This window comes from Diabrotica virgifera, chromosome 3, assembly GCF_917563875.1.
Source record: "Diabrotica virgifera virgifera chromosome 3, PGI_DIABVI_V3a".
NCBI classification, from domain to species: domain Eukaryota; kingdom Metazoa; phylum Arthropoda; class Insecta; order Coleoptera; family Chrysomelidae; genus Diabrotica; species Diabrotica virgifera.
Window position 1 is genome coordinate 102209641 of NC_065445.1, and position 24328 is coordinate 102233968.

Below are 24328 nucleotides of genomic sequence, written 5' to 3' on the forward strand. Positions count from 1 at the left end.
TATATGCCAAAAAGTCCTAATTTAAAAATAAAAATCGACCAGTCTAAGGATTTCTCTTCAAATTTGCCCATTCTCGAGATAATGAATTTATGCAAATTCATACGTCCTCACTTATACTACAGTGTCGCACCCACTTGATTAGCAATTAAAAAACAAAGGGGTTTTCGATATTATATTGCAAAAAACTCTTCGGGATTTCATCAATCGATGTTTAAAGAATATCTACCTACCTTGGCAACATTGAAATTTTCAGTTAAATGTGCGATTCAGGGTTAAAAATAAAAATGGTCGATTTCGCAATTTTTAAATTTTTAATCGCTTATATTATGTCAAAAACTATTAACCCAAGAGAAAAGATTAAATGATTCAAAAAACCTAAAAAAACTTTGTTCGATGCAAAAAAATAGTTTTAGGAAAAAACTCTAATCTTTCCCCTCGCCTGGCAAGGTCTTATGCTGTTCAGAATCGCCTGTCATTGTACACATTTCTTCCAAATGACTTACTCAAACACATACTTAAATTTGAACTTTACAGGAGAAAGTTTTTTTCCCTTAACTATGCACTTTTAGATTCACCTGGTAGATACACGTGCAGGGCTGATGCCTGCCAGGTCATGGTTTTTAGCTTTAGTGTACTATGAATTATCACTATACACATTCTAGCCTTACAGGAAGACCGTTAGTCGCAGGACTCACTAGCTCTTAGACTAAAATGATATATTGCAGAATGTTAGATCGATTTGTGCTTTTAACTGAAATAACCAAACAGAAAACCGAAGAGAGTGGTGTAGAAATTTAGTAAAAAATTACACTTTTATAAAAAAGAACTTTTTTATAATAATAGTATATTACTTTATGAGGCGGAGAAGCATGACTTTTCTTGACGCGCCCGATATTACGCGCCGAACGAAGTGAGGCGCGTAATAGAGGGCAAGTCAAGAAAAGTCGCTTCTTTGCCGAATAACGTATACTATTTTTTCTTCAAACGTAGCAATTTTCAACCATAAATAGTACAATTCATGCTCAAAAAATTTTAAACCCTCATGATTCGCCAACATCGGGAATGATTGCTGAAAGTTGTGCTCGACCATCAGTATCATCAACAATTACCAATGCGTATCAAGAGTCGGGAACATTTTTGCACGGTTTCAATTTTTGAAAATGCCTCATTAACTAATTGTACTTTTAATATTACTATAAATAAAAATGATGTTAATGACATTTGTATTGTTGCTTTGTGACATGTTTCATATTGTTGCCATGACAACATTTTTCCCTCCGCCGTAAAGAAATGGGAAAAAAAACTGCTGCCGGCGGAGACATCAAACTTTGACAGGATCAAGTTAGATACTAGATCAAGTTAGGAATTAGGATTTCCTCCAATAGTTGCGGTTACAGAGCACTGGCTTGAAGTTAACGAGCCTTTTTTTGTAGAAAAATATACCACAACTTCCAGGTATGATCATCCAAGTTCGGCTCATGGAGGCACCCTGATTCTCTCTAGAAATAATGATTTTTCTCTGGTAACAAAATATGACTTTTTGTTAAGTGAATCCTTCTTTGAGTTTTCCTTAGTTTATAATAAAAATCTTAATCTTTACATTATTTGCATTTATAGATCACCTGATTCTACCGTGGAACTATTTTTTCAGAACCTGCTAAATTTGTTAGATGACCTGCCTCATAAAAGCAGAAAAATTCTATGCGGTGATTTTAACATTAATTATGCTGCTGCTAGTGCTACCCAAGTGTCCCTGGCAAACATATTTGAATCGTATGGTCTCTCAATGCACGTTAATTATCCTACAAGGATTACAAAAACTACATCTACCATAATCGATTATATTGTCTCAGATTTCTCACCCCTTGATATCAGCTCTACAGTTATTAATGCGGGACTATCTGATCATGAAGCAGTGTATACGAAGTTTAACATCTTTAGCAAACCCTCCTCAAAAACCCGACGTTTAGGTAGGATTTTTACCGCCCAGAATTTTCGTAAATTCCAAAATTTATGCTTAACTTCTGAGTGGCAATCTCCTTCTATAGACGTGGACTATAATTTCAGTGTTTTTCTAGATAAGCTTCTCCACATCTTCAATAAGGCATTTCCTTTAATTCCTATTAAGCCAAAACATCGGAAACCTTGGGTTACGAAAGGTATTCGCATATCAGCTAAGAATATGCGTTCACTACTATAAATTAAGAAATTTACTACCAATGTTGCTGTCACTGAATATATCATGAAGTACAGGACAACATATCTAAAACTTGTCAGGTCAGCTAAAAAAGCCTATTATCAAAATCGTCTGGGAAGCTCTAAAAGTGTTGCAAAAGAAACTTGGTCTATAATAAACGATCTTCGAAATAAAACTCACACAGCTCAATCATTTTTCCTTCCAAATCCTGAAAGTCTAAACGACTACTTCGTTAATGTGAGTAAAAATATAACATCAACAATTTTGCCGCAACAAGATCCCATTTCCTATCTTCCTAATTCAAGACAGGTCTCGAATTCATTCTTTTTACGACCAGTCGATAACTCTGAACTGATCCAAACAATCAATAGTATCAAAAGCAAATCATCCTGTAGTACTGATGGACTATCTACAAAAATTTTCTCTAATCTCACAGAAAATGTGTTGGATATCCTCCTCTCACTAATTAATGATTCCTTCGAAAAAGGTAAATTTCTAGAGTGCCTAAAGACAGCCATTATTATTCCTCTTCATAAGGGTGGCGAAAAATCTGATGCCTGCAACTATAGACCTATTGCCTTACTACCGGTACTCTCCAAAATTATTGAGAGACTCATTAAAACTCGACTTATGTCCTTTATCGTTGATAACAACATTTTATCACAAAATCAGTTCGGCTTTTTAACAAATAAATGTACCACTGATGCCATGTTTTATGTACTACACGAGGTTTACCAAGCACTAAACAATAATCTTTATACTGCCACTGTTTTCTGCGACTATGCCAAAGCTTTTGATTGTGTAAATCACGACATCTTGATTACAAAACTAAATTTCTATGGAATTCGAGGTATTTCTTTGAATTGGTTCCAATCCTACTTGAATAATCGGAAACAACTAGTTAGAGCAAATGATACTGACTCTAGTCTCAAAAATCGTATGTGGAGTACCACAAGATTCAGTATTGGGTCCTATACTGTTCCTTATCTTTATAAATGACATCACTAATTTAAAAATCAATGGGAAAATTTTTCTTTTTGCTGATGATACCAGTATCACTTGGAGCAACTCAACTATTGCATCTCTTCATGAAACTATAACTTCGGATCTACTGACGATAAAGACCTGGTCTGACTCTGACTCTAATTTACTCTCTTTTAACGTAAATAAAACAGTAGAATTATCCTATAAAGGAGCTCTTCAACATTTGCCTCTTAATAACAACCAGATCAGTACCGTTGATTCTGTAAAATTTCTTGGTATTTTTTTAGACAGCAACCTCAAATGGTCCCTTCATATCGATTCGTTAAGTAAGAAACTCGCCTCAGCTTGCTATGCAATACGATCTGTCTCAAGGGAACTCAATTTAGCATCTTCTAAAATAACATATTTTTCGTTGTTCGAGTCTCATCTTCGATATGGTCTTCCTTTTTGGGGTTCTAGTACAGCTGCTCAATTTGATGTCATTTTTAGATTGCAAAAAAGAGCAATAAGATATTTGTTTGGCCTCAGAAGATCTACACATTGCAGAAGTTACTTCAGAGATCACGAAATTTTAACACTTCCATCTTTATATATTCTAGAAACGGTTTGTTTAATTCGTACACACCTTCATGTCTTTCCATCAAGGCCCAATCATCGTTACTCCACCAGAAATTCAATGTTTGATATTTATTTGCCGATTCCATCCACTGAGTTAGTAAAGAAATCTATATTATATTCCGCGAAGAAACTGTACAATCATCTTCCGTTACAACTTAAATCTGCAACATCTTTCCCTAAGTTCCGTAAAATGACAAAAGGCTATCTATCCAAAAGACCATATTATTCAATAGAAGAATTTCTTAATGAATAACTAAGAAAATTGGGTTCCATACGCAGTAGCATAAACTTGTCAGTTCCTTATGTTGTACCTATTTTATTTTATTTGTTGTATGTTCAATTTGCAATTTATATATATTTTGCAATAAATTGTTTTTGTCTTGGCGTTTATATGTTATACTGTACATTATTGACGATTTATCTAATTTTAGTAAATTGTAGTTGTTATTTGTTATTTATATCATGTTTTTCTTATGAATGTATGTAAGCTTTGTCCATAAAATTGTAAAAATTTTCAGTGACAATAAAGCATATTTCTATTCTATTCTATTCTATTCTATTCTATTCTATTCTAAAAGATTATTTGTGACAAAATTAAGGTAGAATCAATCAAAGTTCATTATAATAAGTATAACTTCTTCTTCAGATGCCATCTCCGCTACGGAGGTTGGCAATCATCATAGCTATTTTAATTTTTGAGCCAGTAGCTCTAAATAGTTCTTTGAGCTCCATCCAAACCATTCTCTCAGGTTCTTCAGCCATGAAATTCGTCTTCTTCCTAACCTTTTTCTGCCATCTATCTTTCCTTGCATTGTCCGAGATACTGTAGTTTTCTTTCTTTAATTGTAAGTTCAACTTCCTTATCTTTACTTATTCTTCTCAGTACTTCGTTGTTCGTAACTCTATCTACCCAGGAAACTCTCTTAATTCTTCTATAGTCCACAATTGGCTCATCTAACAACATTTGAGCATCGACATCTTCGAGGTGACCTAATCATATCCTTCCGTATTTTAAAATATAATTTTGGAAACATTAACACAATATTTACGCTAAATCAAGACGAACGATTAAGAGGCCATCGTTATAAATTAAAGAGGGAACAGACGACAACAAGATCCAGAATGAACTTTTTACCAAACAGAATATTTAATGTCTGGAATAACTTAGATGAAGACACCATATCGGCAACTAGTGTTAACATTTTTAAAAATAGACTTGATAGTTCTTTATTTTCTTTGTAAGACTTAAATATTTTAGGACAGCATTATTTATTGTTTCAGAATTTTGTTTGAAATTGTAATCTTTATAATTTTTATTAGTTTTATATTTTTCGATACGATATTTTTCTTTGTTTTGGACATTATGGGACCTTTACAAAACTGAATTGTTTTAGGGCGTCATTGTTTTATTCTTTCGGTATTTTTATTTGATGTTTGTTAATTTTTAAATTTATTCTTAATTTGTATTAATTGTAAAATAATATTTCTCTTTGTTTTTGGGCATAATAGGAGCTCACTCCTCTGCCCTTATTTGATTTATAATAATAATAATAATAATTATAATAAAACCAAGAGCTAGTTTTAGATCAAGTCCCTAATGAAATCCTTGATGAGCAGATTCCTGAGATTCCCATACCAGAAACTCAACCTGACAATACACAGCAGGAAAACAACGAGTTGCGCGATAGTCTAGAAACCGAAATGGCTCGTGCCGTACAAGAGTTTAATGGAACAAATCCACTTAGCAGACCACCGCTACCACGAATAAACTCTTGTAAGAAACTAGGTGCGCTGTTACAAATTGTGAATACTGAAGTCCTACCCAATTATGTCGTAGAAGCCCACACATTGGAATATCTGCATATGCTAATCTACTGTGAAGCAACAGCAGTTGCCAATGTAATGGGCGTTAAGATCAGAACACGACGGGGTACTAATAACGGAAGGACTGGTAACAGAATTGCACCCTGGGAAAAAAGACTTCTTGGAAAAATTGAATTACTGCGTAGGGATATTGGTCAAGTCACAGAATATATAAGAGGTGTAACAAGTAGAAAAGTCATTAAGAGAGCTGAAGAAATAATGCGGAGCACTGCAAGACACTCGAGATACGATCCAGAAAATAACACAGCTCAACAGTGTTTGGATACATTAAAACAAAAACTCTCCGTCTATTCAGGACGATTAAGAAGGTATAAAGTTAGTAACAACCGAAAATGTGACAATGCACTTTTTGAGAACTCTGAGAAGGCGTTTTACCGAAAACTCAATTCAACCGTAGAAAGTGTCGACAAGTCTTACCCAAGCCAAGAAGAAATTCATGAGTTTTGGGGAAATCAACTTTCCACACCAGCTGCTCTTAACAACAATGCTGGCTGGATAGAAGATACGACGCACAACTGTCACCACTACGTCACTGCTAACTACGAACCATTCACGACTGAAGAAGTCTCAAATGTCATCAAAGAGCTTCATAACTGGAAATCTCCGGGACCAGACGGAGTTCAGAACTTTTGGCTTAAAAAGTTTTGGAGTATTCATGAGTGCTTATCAACATTAATTAATCATGTTATTTCTAATCCGCAGGAATTACCATCATTTCTAACTCAGGGAACTACTTATTTAATACCCAAGGATCAAAATAACACCCAAGATCCATCCAAGTACCGCCCAATTACTTGTCTTCCAACTTTGTATAAATTGATCACATCCTGTGTAACCCGGCGTATCTACCAACACTGTGCTCTAAACAATATCATAGAGCCTCAACAGAAAGGATGCGCTAAGGGTTTCATGGGTTGCAAAGAACAGCTTATCATCGACTCAGTCATTTCTAACCAGGCATTCACCAAAAAAAAGGAACCTTTTTACTGCTTTTATTGACTATAAAAAGGCCTTTGATTCAGTACCGCATGAATGGCTAATAGATATATTGAAAATATACAAAGTCGATGATAACATAGTGACCTTTTTAAGGCATATAATGAGAGATTGGAAGACTAAAATTCACCTCCAAATACCTGGTGAAAACAATATCGAAACCGAAAATATCCGCAATCAACCGGGGCCTGTTTCAAGGAGACTCGTTGAGTCCACTGTGGTTCTGTTTAGCTTTGAACCCCCTTTCCCAACTATTAAACTCCACTGACTCAGGTTTTAGCATTAAAAGCAATAATACTGTAGTAGCGAAGCTCAATCATCTGTTGTATATGGATGATTTGAAATTAATGGCTTCCACTCGAGAACACCTAGAAGAGATGCTAAAAACTGTAGAAACATTCTCTAATGATATTAGTATGCAGTTCGGTCTAGACAAGTGCCGTGTTTTGAATATAGTCAGAGGAAAGGTACAGCCCGGTGGATTCGATATGCAAAATGGCCAGAACATCGAGGCCATGGGCGATAACGATATGTACAAATATCTTGGAGTAAAGCAGGCGCGGAAAATTGACCATAAGCAAATGAAAACTGAGATAACAACTGAGTTTATAAGAAGGGTAAAACAACTGCTTCGTTCACAGCTTAACAGTAAAAATTTGTTTAAGGCACTGAACACCTACGCTTGTTCCGCGCTTAGCTATTCATTTGGTATTGTTAAGTGGACAAAAACGGATATAGAAAATCTTCAGCGAAAAGTACGAACACACCTCACAAAGGCACAAAAACACCACCCTAAAAGTGCAGTAGAACGAACGACATTACCCCGGTATTTAGGAGGAAGAGGACTTATGGATATAGGTGAGCAATTAGATAAACAGATTGCTAATTTAAGAACTTATTTTCAGATGCAGGCTGAGACATCTACTCTACACCGCGCAATCTGCGCAGTAGATGACACAACACCGATCAAACTGAGAGAACCAGAAATGCGCATAAACCACCTTACTAAGGACGAAAAACTGCGCACCTGGATGGGTAAACCTCTGCACGGGCGACATCCCAATGAGGTTAGCCAAGACTATGTCGACAATACAGCGTCGAACTATTGGTTGACATCAGGAAAGATGTTCCCTGAAACGGAGGGTTCATTACTGGCCATCCAGGATCAGGTTATACCAACCAGAAATTACCTGAAATATATCGTCAAAGACCCTCAGGTTCAAAACGACAGATGCCGATATGGATGTCAAGCCCAAGAAACCATCCAACATATTACAGGGGGTTGCCAGGCATTTGCTGCAACTGAATACAAGGAACGGCATGACGCAGTGGGAAAAATCCTTTATCAGGAGATAGCTAACAAGCTGGGACTTCTCCAAACGGACTATCTCCCATATTATCAATACGTTCCTGAGAGTATGCTTGAGGATGGCAACTACAAGCTATACTGGGACCGCAGTGTGCTCACAGACCAAACAGTGGCACATAATAGACCAGATCTCGTACTAGTTAATAAATTAACAAGACAAACAACACTAATTGATGTGGCGATACCTAACAACAATAATCTACGTAGTAAATTTACTGAAAAGATCGCCAAGTATAGAGATCTGGAAATTCAAATACGGAGACAATGGAGAATGCAAAGTACCCAGACGATACCTATTGTTATGTCTACTACTGGAGTCATTCCGAAGACCCTCTTCGAAAGCATAAAAAAGCTGGGTCTCAATGAACATATTTATAAGACCATGCAGAAAGCTGTACTACTTGCGACGGCCAGAAGTGTAAGAAAATTTTTGGGAGATAAACCTGCATTCCAAGTCACCTAGGGCTCGATAACACGGAAAGAGTCCCACCAGAGCTTAATCCTTTTGATACCGTAGGTATCTGGGATGAGTCAATTTTCCCCTCAGAGGGAGTGTGAGCCGTATGGCTAAATCTGGATAATTATAATAATAATGGGAGTTTTTTGTCAGTTCTTCTATCAGGCGCGGCCCCCTGCGAATGGGGGATGCTTTCTGGGTATTCGTAGCGCCAATACCCAGAGAGTAGCAGGGATACTTGCCGTGGAACAAAAACTGACACCTGGCAGTAGGTATAAAATGCACACCCATGAGAATGGAGAATCATAATTTATGTTTAGGATCGCTGCCTGGGGATCGCCAGGGCACGTCTGGAGCCGGCGCTGGACGTGACAGTATGCGGGACGTCGGTGGCAGGGTGTTGAGGCGGCGGGCCCCTGTCATACAATCAGCTACAGCCCAACCACAACGACAACCACAAGCGAGCCAAACAACAACAAGAGCTCCACCCGCCGAAGGTGCTGCGCTGGATCATCAGCCGGCGCTCACTCAAGCGGGACGACCGAGGCAGCGCATGAAATGGACTGTGTCCATCAATGAGAACATTTTGCGCTTCTACTACAAGGTGACAAACCTCGGTCAAGAAACAATCGGCTACCGACAACAGCTGTATGCCGAATTTTGCAGGACGTACCCAGATATTCAAGTATCGGAGCAACGAGTATCAGACCAATACCGGGTAATTATAAGAAATAACCTTATCCCAGAGACTAGACGCAATATCATCAGAAGCGAAGTCGAACGGGAGATTCATAACGATGTTGTAATTGAAGATCAAGTCCCCAATGAAGTGCATGAGCAGATTCCTGAGCTTGCCATACAAGAAACTCAACCTGACAATACAGAGCAGGAAAACAACGAGCTACATGATAAACTAGTAAGCGAAATGGCCCGTGCTGTACAAGAGTTTAATGGAACAAACCCACTTAGCAGACCACCGCTACCACGAATAAACTCTTGTAAGAGACTAGGTGTGCTGTTACAAATTGTGAACACTGAAGTCCTTTAGAGTATCTGCAGATGCTAATCTACTGTGCAGCAACAGCAATTGCTAATGTAATGGGCATTAAGATCAGAACACGACGGGGTTCTAATAACGGAAGGACTGGTAGCAGAATTGCACCCTGGGAAAAAAGACTGCTCGGAAAGATTGAATTGCTGCGTAGGGATATTGGTCGAGTCACAGAATATATACGAGGTGTAAGAAGTACAAGAGTCATCAGGAGAGCTGAAGAAATAATACGGAATACTGCAAGACACTCAAGATACGATCCAGAAAACAACACAACCCAACAGTGCCTGGATACGTTAAAACAAAGACTCTCAGTTTATTCAGGACGACTAAGAAGGTACAAAGTGAGTAACAACCGAAAATCCGACAATGCCCTTTTTGAGACTGCTGAGAAGGCGTTCTATCGAAAACTCAATTCCACCGTAGAAAATCTCGATAAGTCTTATCCAAGCCAAGAAGAAATTCATGAGTTTTGGGGAAATCAACTTTCCACACCAGCTGCTCTTAACAACAATGCTGGATGGATAGAAGATACGGTACAGAACTGCCAACACTACACTACTACTCTCTACGAACCCTTCACCACTGAAGAAGTCTCAAATATCATCAAAGAGCTTCATAACTGGAAATCTCCTGGACCAGACGGAGTTCAAAACTTTTGGCTCAAGAAGTTTTGGAGTGCTCATGAATGCTTATCAACACTAATTAATTATGTTATTTCTAATCCGCAGGATATACCATCATTCCTAACTCAGGGAACCACTTATTTAATACCGAAGGATCAAAATAACACCCAAGATCCAGCAAAATACCGCCCAATTACTTGTCTTCCAACTTTGTATAAATTGGTCACATCCTTTGTAGCCCGGCGTATCTACCAACACTGTGCGCTGAACAATATCATAGAGCCTCAACAGAAAGGATGCGCTAAGGGTTCCATGGGCTGCAAATAACAACTTATCATCGACTCAGTCATTTCTAATCAAGCATATTCCAAAAAGAGGAACCTATTTACTGCTTTTATTGATTACAAGAAGGCCTTTGATTCAGTGCCGCATGAATGGCTTATAGATATATTGAGAATATATAAAGTCGATGATAATATAGTGACCTTTTTACAAGATATAATGACAGAGTGGAAAACTAGAATTCACCTTCAAATACCTGGTGAAAGTAACATCGAAACTGAAAATATCGCAATCAGCCGGGGCCTGTTTCAAGGAGATTCGTTGAGTCCTCTGTGGTTCTGTCTAGCTATGAACCCACTATCTCAGCTATTGAACTCCACAGATGCAGGTTTTAGCATCAAAAATAACAACAATGTGGTGGCGAAGCTTAATTATTTATTGTACATGGATGATTTGAAATTAATGGTTTCCACTCGAAACCAACTCGACGAGATGCTAAAAACTGTAGAAACTTTTTCTAATGATATTAGTATGCACTTCGGACTAGACAAGTGCCGTATTTTAAATATAGTCAGAGGAAAAGTACAGCCCGGAAGATTCGATATGCAAAATGGCCAGAACATCGAGGCCATGGGTGAAAACGATATGTACAAATATCTTGGAGTAAAGCAAGCGCGGAAAATTGACCATAAACAAATGAAAACAGAGATAACTACTGAGTTTATACGAAGGGTAAAACAGCTGCTTCGCTCACACCTTAACAGTAGAAATTTGTTTAAGGCACTAAACACCTACGCATGTTCCGTGCTTAGCTACTCATTTGGTATTGTTAAGTGGACAAAAACAGATGTAGAAGCTATTCAGCGAAAAGTGCGAACACACCTCACAAAGGCACAAAAACACCATCCTAAAAGTGCAGTAGAAAGAACTACATTACCACGGAATCTAGGAGGAAGAGGACTTATGGATATAGGTGAGCAATTAGATAAACAAATTGCTAACTTAAGAACTTATTTTCAGATGCAGGCTGAGACATCTACTCTACATCGCGCTATCTGCGCAGTAGATGACACAACACCGATCAAACTGAGGGAACCAGAAATGCGCATAAACCACCTTACTAAGGACGAAAAAGTGCGCGCCTGGGGTAAACCTCTGCACGGGCGACATCCCAATGAGGTCAGCCAAGACTATGTCGACAATATAGCGTCGAACTACTGGTTGACATCAGGAAAGATGTTCCCTGAAACGGAGGGTTCATTACTGGCCATTCAGGATCAGGTTATACCAACCAGAAATTACCTGAAATATATTATCAAAGACCCTCAGGTTCAAAACGACAGATGCCGATATGGATGTCAAGCCCAAGAAACCATCCAACATCTTACAGGGGGCTGCCAGGCATTTGCTGCAACTGAATACAAGAAACGGCATGATGCAGTAGCAAAAATCCTTCATCAAGAGATAGCTATCAAGCTGGGACTTCTCCAAACAGACCATCTCCCGTATTATCAATACGTCCCTGAGAGTATGCTTGAGGATGGCAACTACAAGCTATACTGGGACCGCACTGTGCTCACAGACCAAACAGTGGCACATAATAGACCAGATCTCGTACTAGTTAATAAATTAACAAGACAAACAACACTAATTGATGTGGCGATACCTAACAACAATAATCTACGTAGTAAATTTACTGAAAAGATCGCCAAATACAGAGATCTAGAAATTCAAATACGAAGGCAATGGAGAATGCAAAGTACCCAGACGATACCGATTATTATTTCTACTACTGGAGTCATTCCGAAGACAATCCTCGAAAGCATAAAAAAGCTGGGTCTGAATGAACATCTTTATAAGACCATGCAGAAAGCTGTACTACTCGCGACGGCCAGATGCGTACGAAAATTTCTGGGAGATACATCTGCATTCCAAGTCACCTAGGGCTCGATAATACGGAAAGAGTCCCACCAGAGCTCAATCCTTTTGATACCGTAGGTATCTGGGATGAGTCAATTTTCCCCTTAGAGGGAGTGTGAGCCTTATGGCTAAATCTGGGATAATAATAATAAAAACATTTCAAAGGCGTTAAGTCGTCTCATTTTCTCTACATTTAACGTCCATGATTCCACTCCATACTATAGTATACTGTATACGTAACATTTTGTTAGGCGTACTTTAAGAGCTAATGTTAAATCTTTGCTACATATGACCTTTTTCATTTTCATAAAATTAGAACGTGCTTTTTCCGTTCTGACTTTGATTTCTGCAGTGTAGTCATTATTTTCTGTTATAAGTGTTCCTAGGTAAGTGTACTTTTATACTTTTTCGATCTGCTGGCCCTCTACTATCAAGATTTCGTTATTATTATGGTTGTTTTGACTAATTTTCATAAACTTCGTCTTTTTGATATTGTGAGAGAGTCCGTACTCCCTACTACATCTTACTATTTTACTCATGAGTCTTTGCAGGTCTTGTAAACTATCGGCTATTATTACTGTATCATCTGCATATCTGATGTTATTAACTAAGGCTCCATTTACTCTTATGCCGACTGTTTCATCTTCCAGGGTTTCTCGCATTACCTCTTCAGAATAAGCGTTAAATAATAGAGGTGATATTATGCAGGCTTGCCCGATTCCTCTCTTTATTTCCATTTCTTCGGATGTTTCTTTTTCAATTCTAACTATTGCTTGCTGATTGTAATAGAGGTGTGTTATTAGTCTTAAATCTCTTTCATTTAGGTTTTTAGTTTTCAGAATTTCCATGAGTGGATCATGTTTTAATAGAAGTGCGTTATTAGTCTTAAATCTCTTTCATCTTGGTTTTTAGTTTTCAGAATTTCGATGAGTCGATCATGTTTAGGTCTTCTGTTATAAGTATAACAGAAGACCTAAATTATTAATTAAAAGCAAACTAAAGTTAAAACTGAACTATGTATTTAAATCGGATTTACCCATATGCCTGAAAAGGAAAATCTTTAACCAGTGTGTGTTGCCTGTACTCACTTATGGAGCGGAAACATTAACATTCGCAAAAACGGTAGTGAACAAGAGTCGCATAACTCAGGGGACTATGGAGCGCCAGATGTTGGATGTCTGTCTGAGAGACCAAATCCCAAACGAAGAAATAATTCGTAGAACAAAAACAATAGACGCTGTCGAAAAAATCGCGTCGCTAAAGTAAAATTGGGCAGAACACATCGCCAGATTATCAGACAACCGATGAACAAAACGCATTCTGCACTAGAAGAAGCATTACGGAGCTGAGGACGCCCTCCAACCAGATGGATCGACGATCTGAAGCATGTTATCGGTAACTGAATGCAAGCCGCACAAACCAGAGACAGATGAAAAGAGCTGATGGAGACCTATGCCCAGCAGTAGACGCGTACGGGTTGATGATGATAATGAAAGTTAAAACGGAATTATTCTAATATAAGAAACATGAAACACCAAAGTAAATTTTAATCTCTCATCGTGATACGATTATTATAGCTATGCCTTAGAACTTACCAAATGGTCTGCTGACTCAATATGTGTTATATCCATTCGGAAAAATACTTCTATTTGTTCTCCAGGTGGCTTTATAAGTCTATCATATCGACAGCCATCAGTTAATAGCAAGATGAGTTCCTCTTGCGTATACTTATTTAAGTTGGGTATGGTGGATAATTCTGGACACTCTAAATCTACGACAGGTTCTGTGTTGGTGGTTTCCGTAGGAGTAGTGCTCTCTGGAGTTGTGACTTCATTTTGTCTTATTATGGGACCTTTGGTTGAAGTTGATACGTCTAACGTTTTATTTTGATCTTTAATTGTTCTTGGTATATTCGATTCTGGCTTTGGTATACTCATTACTGACGATCTTGTGGAAGTTGTTAAAAACTTGGTGTTACTAAAACAAAGAAATCAATATAATGATTATCAGTAATTGATTCATCAGCTACTATTTTTATATATATTAAAATTTTTGCAAAATTGTACCTATTATTAACTATAAATAATAAGCATTTGAAACCAAATACAGTAAATGACATAGAGAGGATCAATGACAGTATAATTCAAGAAGTTAAATAAGTTGTTACTTTTCATTCATAATAATAAATAAGGTAGGTAATTAATCGACGTACTTTGACACTGTTAAGCTATTAACACATTTTCAGCTCGCTATTAATAAACTTTCTTTGGTACGCGGGATCCAGGTCTATATTTAATCGAAAATATTTTTTAATCAAACAAGAATACTGATCCGCATTCTATTAATATTGGATTGCTTTTTTCGACAATTCTCTAGTGGTAAATTCTACCATATACGTTATTTCAATCAATAAATTATATCATATGTACGTCATTTCAATCTTATTGTGTACTGAATCGCACTGAAAAATTATGACGTGTTTAATTTATTGTGTTTTAATTAAATTTTAGTTTATATATTAGGTGATACAACAATCCCTCTTAGTTAAATGTGTTATACACATAGATAACAATATTTGCTTTGTCTAATTATAAAACTGGTGTCAATATTTGATATTTGTAACTTACAAATTGTCTCAAAGGTATATTTAATAATAGATCTAAGACAACTATACAAAATATAATAAGAACGAGATTTATCTATACTGCCATCGTCTCTTTTAGTCGAAAATCACTTTCTTAATCTTCTTTTTCTAATTTTTTCACTAACTGCGAAAGTAATGATAGCGGGTTTCAACATTTATATATTTGATAGATTCGACCGTTACTTGATGGAAGTTCATTTTATCTAACAATAAAACATTGAAAACGTTTGTTTTCTATACTTCCACAAAATTTATTATAACTATGTGACTACAGCTGTTTCGTAGAAACATACACTGTAAATATATTAAGAACAATAAGAGCCGAAAGAGAAAACAACTACAGATTGGTGTTTACAAACTAACTTGTGGTGACAGTCCGAAAACTTACATCGGTCAAACTGGTAGAACCTTTGACAAACGGATAGCAGAACAAAAGGGCTTTCAACAATAGAAAAACAGACACTTCTACATACGCAGTTCACCTTTTAGATTATAATCATTCTTTTAATGAAGAGTTTCAAATTCTGCATATTCAAAATAAAGGCCTTAAGCTATCTTTATTAGAATCTATGGAAATTAATAAATTAAAAAATACAGATATAATTCTGAATGACCAACTCGAGACAAACAGCTCCCCATCCCTCAACCTCTTCAGTCTTTAAAAGACTTTAAAAAGGCAAACCCATAGTAAACTAAATCACTTGAGAAAGGCACTCTGCTGAAACAGCTGTAGTCACATAGTTATAATAAATTTTGTGGAAGTATAGAAAACAAACGTTTTCAGTGTTTTATTGTTAGAATTTATATATTTACTGCAAAGCCAACACTTTAAATAATAGGAAATTGGGTCATGAATCCTCCTTTTCTTCTAAAGGTACGTATCTATTACGTTGGTGCTCCGTGTGGATACGACATGCACTCCTTTACATATAAACCGCCACCGATTGGATCGCCGAGGGTCGAGATCGCCCGGAGCGGCGATCCAATCGGTTGAATCGCTGGCTGTTTATATGTAGAGGAGCGCATGGCGTATTCACACGGAGCAACAAGTTAATGGATACGTGCCTTCAGAGTCTGAATTTGATTAATTGTACCACCAACTAATGTTGCCAACAGTAGTATACACCGACTGTTTAGTTTTAGATTGGATATGCCCAACTGAGGGAAGCACTAAAATCGGCAACATTGCCGTCATTGTAGAATGACGAATGACTAAATGAATTGTTGTGTGTGTTACTCGTATACTAGGGATGGCGGTTTTTGACAAAACACCGGTTTTCGGTTATACCGTTTTTTTTTTGCTTACGGTTTAACCTGGCGGTTATAACCGGCCAAAAAAACCGTTTTTGGGAAAACCGGTTTTCGGTTTTTTTAATCCAATAGGTTACAAAGTTACATTTACAATACACTTTAGTTTGAGATACTCCATTAGACTCGATATCAATATGATCAAAATTAGTATGTACTATCGAAAGTCGAAAGAACATGTATTACTTTTAACACGTGTGTATATTTGTAGAATAGATATATTTTAACTCATTTAATACTTCCTGTATGAGTGTATCGTTTTGAAAACGTAGCGAAATTCTTGGAGATTCATATTCGTAATCAGTAATTCGATATTCATAGCCAGAGCATTATTTTTGATAATCAGAAAAAGTCATTCACCCACTTTCAATGTCAGGAGTCAGGAGTTAAGTGTGAAAAATAGATGATGTTTGCGTCTAATTCAACCAGATCACTTCTTATGTAAATATTATGATTACAAATACCTTTTCAAGGAAATACTATAATAAAACTTAATAATTGTTTCTGGCTGATGTGAGACTGCACTTTCAGTTTGCTGCTGTATTTTATAAAATAAAATAAAATTTAAATTATGGTTTTGTTTGGAATAATTACTTGAGAATAATAATTATGATTGGGATCCAAAATAATACCTAACCTAATCCTAATCAACGTAAAAACCTAATAACCGGTTTTTACTTTAAAAAGAAAAAACCGGTTATAACCGGGAGAAAATAACAACCGGTAAAACCGGTTATTGTGAAGTAAAAAACCGGTTTTAGGTTTAAGCTGGTAGGTTTTTCCCATCCCTATCGTATACCTGTATACTCGTATACGTCAAAAACGAAGTTTGAGAATAAAGAGACTTGGTAGTTTTTCTCCTCTTAATTGCGTTCTCTATTAAGCTTGGCGATCAATATGGTAAATTTCTCTTTGTTCTGGGCTTGATGAGTTAAGTCATTTCCTGTTGTGTGGGTCCAATCTCTAATGTTTCGTAGTCAAGATTTTTTCTTTCTTCCTATACCCCTTTTACCTTCGATCTTGTCTTCTAATATTACCTGGAGCTGCTCAAACTCCCTATGGCTCATTAGCAGTCCTAGATATGACATCTTTCTAATTTTGATAGTATTGACGGATGTGTATTCATTCTTTTCAGTACTTCTTCATTCGTAGTACTGCTGGTCCAGCTTATTCTTAACATTCGGCGGTACATCTGCCAAATATGTACATTTCGAGTCAATTCAATTAGTTGACGTCATACTGTTTTAATGTCCAAGTCTCACAGCCATATAGTAATAGAGACCACACGTAACACTTTAGTGTTATCAATCTTATTTTGACTAATAGCTTAAGGTTACATTGCATTTTACCTATGTTCATTAAACCATACCTTACTATTTTAATGCGTCTTCTAATTTCTTTTGAGTGATCTAGTTGACAATTTAGCTCTCTGCCCAGGTATATGAAGCTTTGGGAACTCTGAAGGGCGATACCATTTATTTGTATGTTGAGTGTAATTTTTTGTTAATGGGGGTTTTTGTGGAGTACCATAATTTTGGTTTTGGAAAATTTAATGTCCAAGCCCAGCCTGTGATTTTCTTCTGATAATAATATTATCAATATTTTTAATTGGTTTTCTGTTTCCGGTAATACTACGGTGTCATCGGCATATCTTACAGTGTTAATGACGATTCCATTAACTCTGGCACCTTCAGGGTGATCTTCAAGAGAAGCTCTGACCACATGTTCGGCATATACTTTAAATAAATGGGGGGAGGGGCAAAATGCACAGTTGACGCACTCCTCGTCCTATGTTTATGTAATTGGTGTTTCCGTTCTTTGTGTCCTATGTGGTTCCATTACTTGGTAGTGGTCAAACGAATTATAAGAAAAAATAAAAGAGAAGAGAAAATTATATAAAAAGTGGCAAATGTTAAAAGCTATACGCTCACCAAAAAGAAGCGAAAGTAGCAGTGGCAAAAGCTAAACCAGAGGCATATATAAATCTATACGATCAACCTGACACCAGGGAAGACGAAACAAAGACGTATAAAATAGCTATGGTAGGGGAGCCCAAACGGGGATTTTTACAGTTACTCGAGCGCGTCAGATTAGCATATGGGGAGAAACCTGGTACCCTGCATATGTACCTCTACCATATATTGGCTCTTAACACAGGGGAGTTCGTTAAGGGGGGCCCGAAAAAAAAATCTATCCTTAAAAAAACTCGAAATTGTCAGATTAAGATAAGGTAAGTTAAGTACATGCAAAAGAGTGTATATTTCAAAAATCTGACGATTTGAGCCGGGCGTAAGGAAATAAGTGAGTCCCAAAATTTCACAAGAAAAAAGCGAATATTTCGCGAAATGAATGACAGATCGAAAAACTAAAAAACATGTGTCCAATATTTTTTAAAAATCTATCGAATGATGAATGATACCAAACACGACTTCCCACGGAGAGGGGTGGGGGTAAATTTAATGTTTTAAATACTTATCCCGCGATATTTCGCGAAATGAACATCAGATCGAAAAACTGTAAAATACACTTATTAAACATTTTTGAAAAATCTATCGAATGACACGACCCCCCGTGGATGTGGGGTGGGGGGTTACTTTAAAATCTTAAATAGGAGCCCTCATTTTTTATTGCAGATTTGGATTCCTTACGTAAAAATAAGTAACTTTTATTCGAAACATTTTTTCGAATTATGGATAGATGGCGTTATAATCGGAAAAAACGATTGTTGGAAATGGAAAATTAATTTAAAAAATGGCAAGCGCCCACTAAAATGGAAAACTTTACTTAACTTTTTTTGGTTTTAGGACCTACTCTTCACAACCCAATAGGTCCCCAAAGCGCTCGAGTGACTGCACATTTAGCATACTTTGCTCCCCTACCATAAACAGAGAGCAAAAAAAGCAAAATTTTGATCAGGTTAGATGTATCCGAGATGAAAGTAATAAAATACTAATTCACAAAAAGGATATCAAAAAGAAATAGAAAAACTACTTTGACAGTTTATTAAATGAATAATTTTACAGAAAACCAGTTTTAACTTAACGGAGGCAGTAACAGCAGTGATCACCAAAATAACAAACAAGGAAGTACCTTAAGTACTTCAAAAAATAAGAAAAGAAAAGCAGTTAGACCAGATCATATTCCTGGGGAAGTCTGGAGTTTATGAGGAGAGACAGGAACAAGTTGGCTAACAGGTTTATTTAACGGATTTATGGAAGTTGGACAAATGCCAGACGAATATGCCAGTGCCTATATTAGTATACCTGTTTACAAAAACAAGGAAGATATACAACAATATACAAATTACAGGGCCATGAAACCGGTGAATAACAACAAGTGTTAGAACAGGTGTGGGAGAGACTGATAAATGTCATGTGAAAATAGGACTGCACTAAGGATTGATGTTTATTTAGTCCTTATTTTTTATTTTTAGTTTCGGATCAGATAACAGCATCACATCAGATAAAGTATCTATGCTGATGATGTACTGTTAGTAAAAAATAGTGAAAGTAATTTAGAACAAAAAGGATCAGTGGAGACAAGCTCTTGAGGAAAAATGTTTAAGATTTAGGAGGACAAAAACAAAGTATTTGGAAAGTTCATTTAACGATGGAGTTACTACAAATAAAATGATATCTTTGGATGGTGACATGCTTGTGAATAATAATAGTTTTAAGTAGGAGAGCAGGGGGCTAGTAATAACAATTTTCATAAAATCAAATATATCTTGACAGCTATTTTCCCAATTATCACTAATTAACACATTCGCGGTCATGACTGCATATGAAGTCATTTACTCCATAAGAATACGTGTATAAAATGACAGCGTGTCCGCGAATGTGTTAAACACTAAACGCTAGTTTAACTCTTTCTGAATAAAATTGAACTGAAGAAAAGCTAAGAAGACTTATTTTTTTAATCAACTAGCATTTTACCAAAAAAAGTGCATTGTTACAACTTACCCCGCGCTTGGGGCTAGTTGTAACATCTATTGGGACAGGTTGTAACATTACGAAAATTAGAATTTTTTGGAATGTTTCGAAGAAAATATCAACGTTGGTCCTGTTGAAAGATGTTGCTCGACTTAATAAGGTGGCTTCTGGTGTTCTTAAATATAAATGTAGATTTCTACGCATAAAATTTGGGACCCAATCTGGACCAACTGTATAATTTTGATACCAAGAAGAAGGAAGTTGCTTAGCACTGAGTTTCACAGCATACTGGTAAGATAGTTTTCGCATCTTCATGGGAATTAGTCCAAAATATACTTCGGTGCACTTCAGAATATACGAAGTCATTTTACTTTCTTCTTCGGCTGTAAAAACTATCCCTGGTTTAGTACAGCCCACTTGTAGAATCTTAATGTTTTTTTTCTATATCGTTATAAAAATACATGACACAGTCCGTGCTGTTTTACTTGCTTGCTTTATGCTACATTGATTATCTAAAATTTCCGCTGAACCTAACTCGTAGACTTCATTTCCTGGCTTTGAGTTGCCCTTTCTGATTTTATTTTATGTTGTCTCGTTCTGGACTATTACTAAACTAAATAAGTAATACGTTTTTATATTGTAGATCATAAATTTAGTAAGATTCAGCGCAATTTGTAACATGTTACAACAAGCCCCAACGTTTTGTTACAACGGGAAATATACGGAGATGCATGCAGTAGAATTAGGGTTGGATGGATGAAGTGGAAGGAAGCTAGTGGTGTGCTGTGTGACAGAAAGATTCCAATGAAGCTGAAGAGAAAATTCTATTGAACAGCCATAAGATCGGCTATAATGTACGGAAATGAATGTTGGAAAGTTAAAAAGAAAGAGGAACAACGAATGCACGTGACGGAAATAAGAACGATTAGAAGGATGAGCAACTAAGCTCATTCATCAAAACTAAGCTCACCTATCAAAATTTTTTACCTATATTTTTTTTTATAAACAAATAGGGTTTTATATTTGTAAAACTACCTTTAATTGATTGTTAACAAAATTTTGACAAAACGGCTTTCGTAAGGAAATTTCAAATAATAAATAATCAAAGTTATTTATTCTATACCCGGTATCTTGGTAAATCCGAACATTTAGTTACCACATTGTGCAATATTTTTGTTTCTTTATTTATCAACAGTGTAATTCATATGTATAGAAACCAAAACCACTTGAATATTTATTACAAACGATTTAGTTTTATTATAGGTATTGTTAATATAGATCCTTGGTTTATTAATTTATTTTGTGTAAAATAAATAATAATGTTTTCATTCAATATTTGTTTATCCAGATATTTCACTCCTACGGTCTGTACATGGTATCCCTATACATATATGTAAATTATATTATTTTGTAACCTATGTATTTTAGTTCATACCGTAGGGAAAAAAAATTAATATAGTTGTATTTATTAACATAGTACGTAGGCATTGTTATTTGTAAGCTTTATTTTTTTTTATTTTTTATTTTTAAGTGTATACTGGACAATTTATACTTATGAACGAATAATAATTTTATATGTAGTTACGTGGCTAAAGGTTCTGAACCAAGGCCAGAATAAAATAAAAAAAAAATATATGTAAATTTCCAGTATTATTATTACTTTTTTATTAATACAATATAAGGAGAGTTTAAATATTACCTTGATTACCTCCTCATTAATAACCACAACTGCTACGTTTGCTGTTAATGCAAATGAAATTGAAGTGAAAGTAAAGCTGCAAGAGGTACTCAATGAGATTAATGTATGGACGTAAAAATGGCGTAACCAACTCAATGAGATTAAATCAATGCATGCAGATTTCATGAACAAAAGAATAAATAAAACACCAATAGTATTAAATGGCCAGCTATATCATATACCAATACAGCAAAATATCTAGGCATGAATCTAGATGTCAAGCTACCATGGAAAGAATGCATCATTCTTCTGCTTCTTCTTCTTCTTCATTTATGTAGGCAGTACTACCTGTTTTTCTTCAACGGTGCCTTTCATTCTGCCCCTAAGTTTTCATTCCATCTTTTCCTTGGGCATTCTATACTTCTCCTGCCTATCGGTGACTTGTCCCTGGATATCCTTTCTATCCTTGATTCAGACACCCTGCTTATGTGCTCATTCCACTCTTCTTTTCTGTTATTTACCCAGGTATTTATATCGTCTAGCCCAAATATGCGTCTGATTTCCTCACTTCTTACCCTATCCTGTAGTCCTTTTCCAGCAATCCTTCTTAAAATCTTCATTTCGTTGGTTTCCAGATGTCTTCGTGTTTTGCTTGTATCTGGTCTTGTTTCGGCCGTGTAAGTCATAACTGGCCTAATAACTGACTTATATATTCGGGCCTTTGTTTCCAATCTTAGGTATTTGTTTTTCCAAATTGTGTCGTTTAGGCATCCGGCCGTTCTACTGGCTTTAATTATTTGGTCTTTTACCTCTTATTTGATATTGTTGTCGGCTGATAGATTAATTCCCAGATATTTGAAAGTAATTACTTGTATAATTTGATTGTCTAGCTCCAATTTGCATCTTATTGGTTCTTTGGTAATTACTAAGCTTTTTGTTTTTTGGGCTGATATTTTCATATTCATTTCTGTTGCGTTAATGTTGAACTCGTGCGATAATCTTTGTAGGTCGTCTTCGCACTCTGCTACTAACACGGTGTCATCAGCGTAACAGAGTATTTTTTATCTCTCTATTGCCCATTTTGTACCCTCTTTTTTTCTTCACTTGTTCTATTATTGGCTCCAACATTATGTTAAACAGTAGAGGGCTTAGTGAATCTCCTTGCCTGATTCCTGTGTTTGCTTCTACCAAATACATCAAATATAGAAATTTGTATCGGCTCCTTGGAAGAAAATTGGAGCTGTTCATACATAATAAGCTCATGATATGCGTTACATCAAAATGATTCAAAGTTTTCAGAAAAAGTACTGATGAAATAGAAAAAAATATATTGGAAATGCCTCCAAAAAGTACATGACTTACACAGATATCTAGGTGTGGAAATGGTGACAGATGTGATTAAAGTTTTTTGCAAAGAAGTATAAAAAGGGACTCTATCACCATGCAAACGTAGAGGCTATTCAACCCTTTGATCATCATGGAATAGTTAGAAGACTAAACAGAACTTGGAATTGGTGTAAAATCTTTTGAGTTAGTGTAAATAGTTTATGTCTAAAGACCTGTACGTGTTATAAGTGCTGTGAAGAATACCATTTGGACACAGAAGATCTAACAGTTATTTAGATTTTTTTTCTCTGATTCTAGCCTTGGTTTAGAACTAGAACCTTTAGGCACGTAATTGTATAACTTATCACTAAGTCACTTGTAATGTGTAGTGTGTATGTGTGTTGAGTAAGTGTCTTGTTACTTTGCAAAGTCGACGTCATTGTCTTTGCAAAGAGACGCTAATTGTATCCGAACGTCTGCGGTCCCTCCGGTGAGTACTATTTAGATATGTAGCTTTAAATATTTGTAATATTTATATTTCATTATTATAAGTTTCATTATTATTAGTATTGTATAGCGTGTCATGGAAATTCTTAAACAGACTTAGATTTTTGCGAACTGAAAACTCAACTAAAATTTCCATGGCACGCTACAAAATATAGATCGTCCCAAGCCTTTTTTTAAGTGCGTCACAGATTATCGAATTCTCTCTAACGCATTACAGTTGGAAGTGTCAAAAAAAACGTACCTCTGTGATTATTATAGATCGAACTTAGAAAATTATGTATTCCTTGACGGATATTTGCATATTAAAACGACTTATACTTAAAGATGTATAATTGGTTGGCGATGACAATACTCTAAATAGATAATAAATCAATGACGCGAATAAAGATAATTTGACATAAAAATAATCGATTGTTACAGTATTTTTACAATATCATATTGTAAAAAGACAATTATTGTAATTTCTAGGTTAGCATTTTTTAACGACGTAAATATAAATAATATTTTATGTCATTGGTATATTCGGGCAATGTATAGTGAAATTTGATA

The 24328-nt window shown here is 36.0% G+C and overlaps 1 protein-coding gene across 2 annotated transcripts in view; it reads right to left on the bottom strand.

Annotated features, from left to right (window-relative positions):
- The window catches only part of LOC126881235 (pH-sensitive chloride channel 2-like), a 174417-nt gene that overhangs the window by 104970 nt on the left and 45119 nt on the right, over positions 1–24328 (bottom strand). For both annotated transcript variants that reach the window (XM_050645380.1, XM_050645381.1), the window contains exon 2: positions 13980–14361. In XM_050645380.1, coding sequence (XP_050501337.1) covers positions 13980–14361 — 382 coding nt within the window. The remainder of the gene's footprint in view (positions 1–13979; positions 14362–24328) is intronic.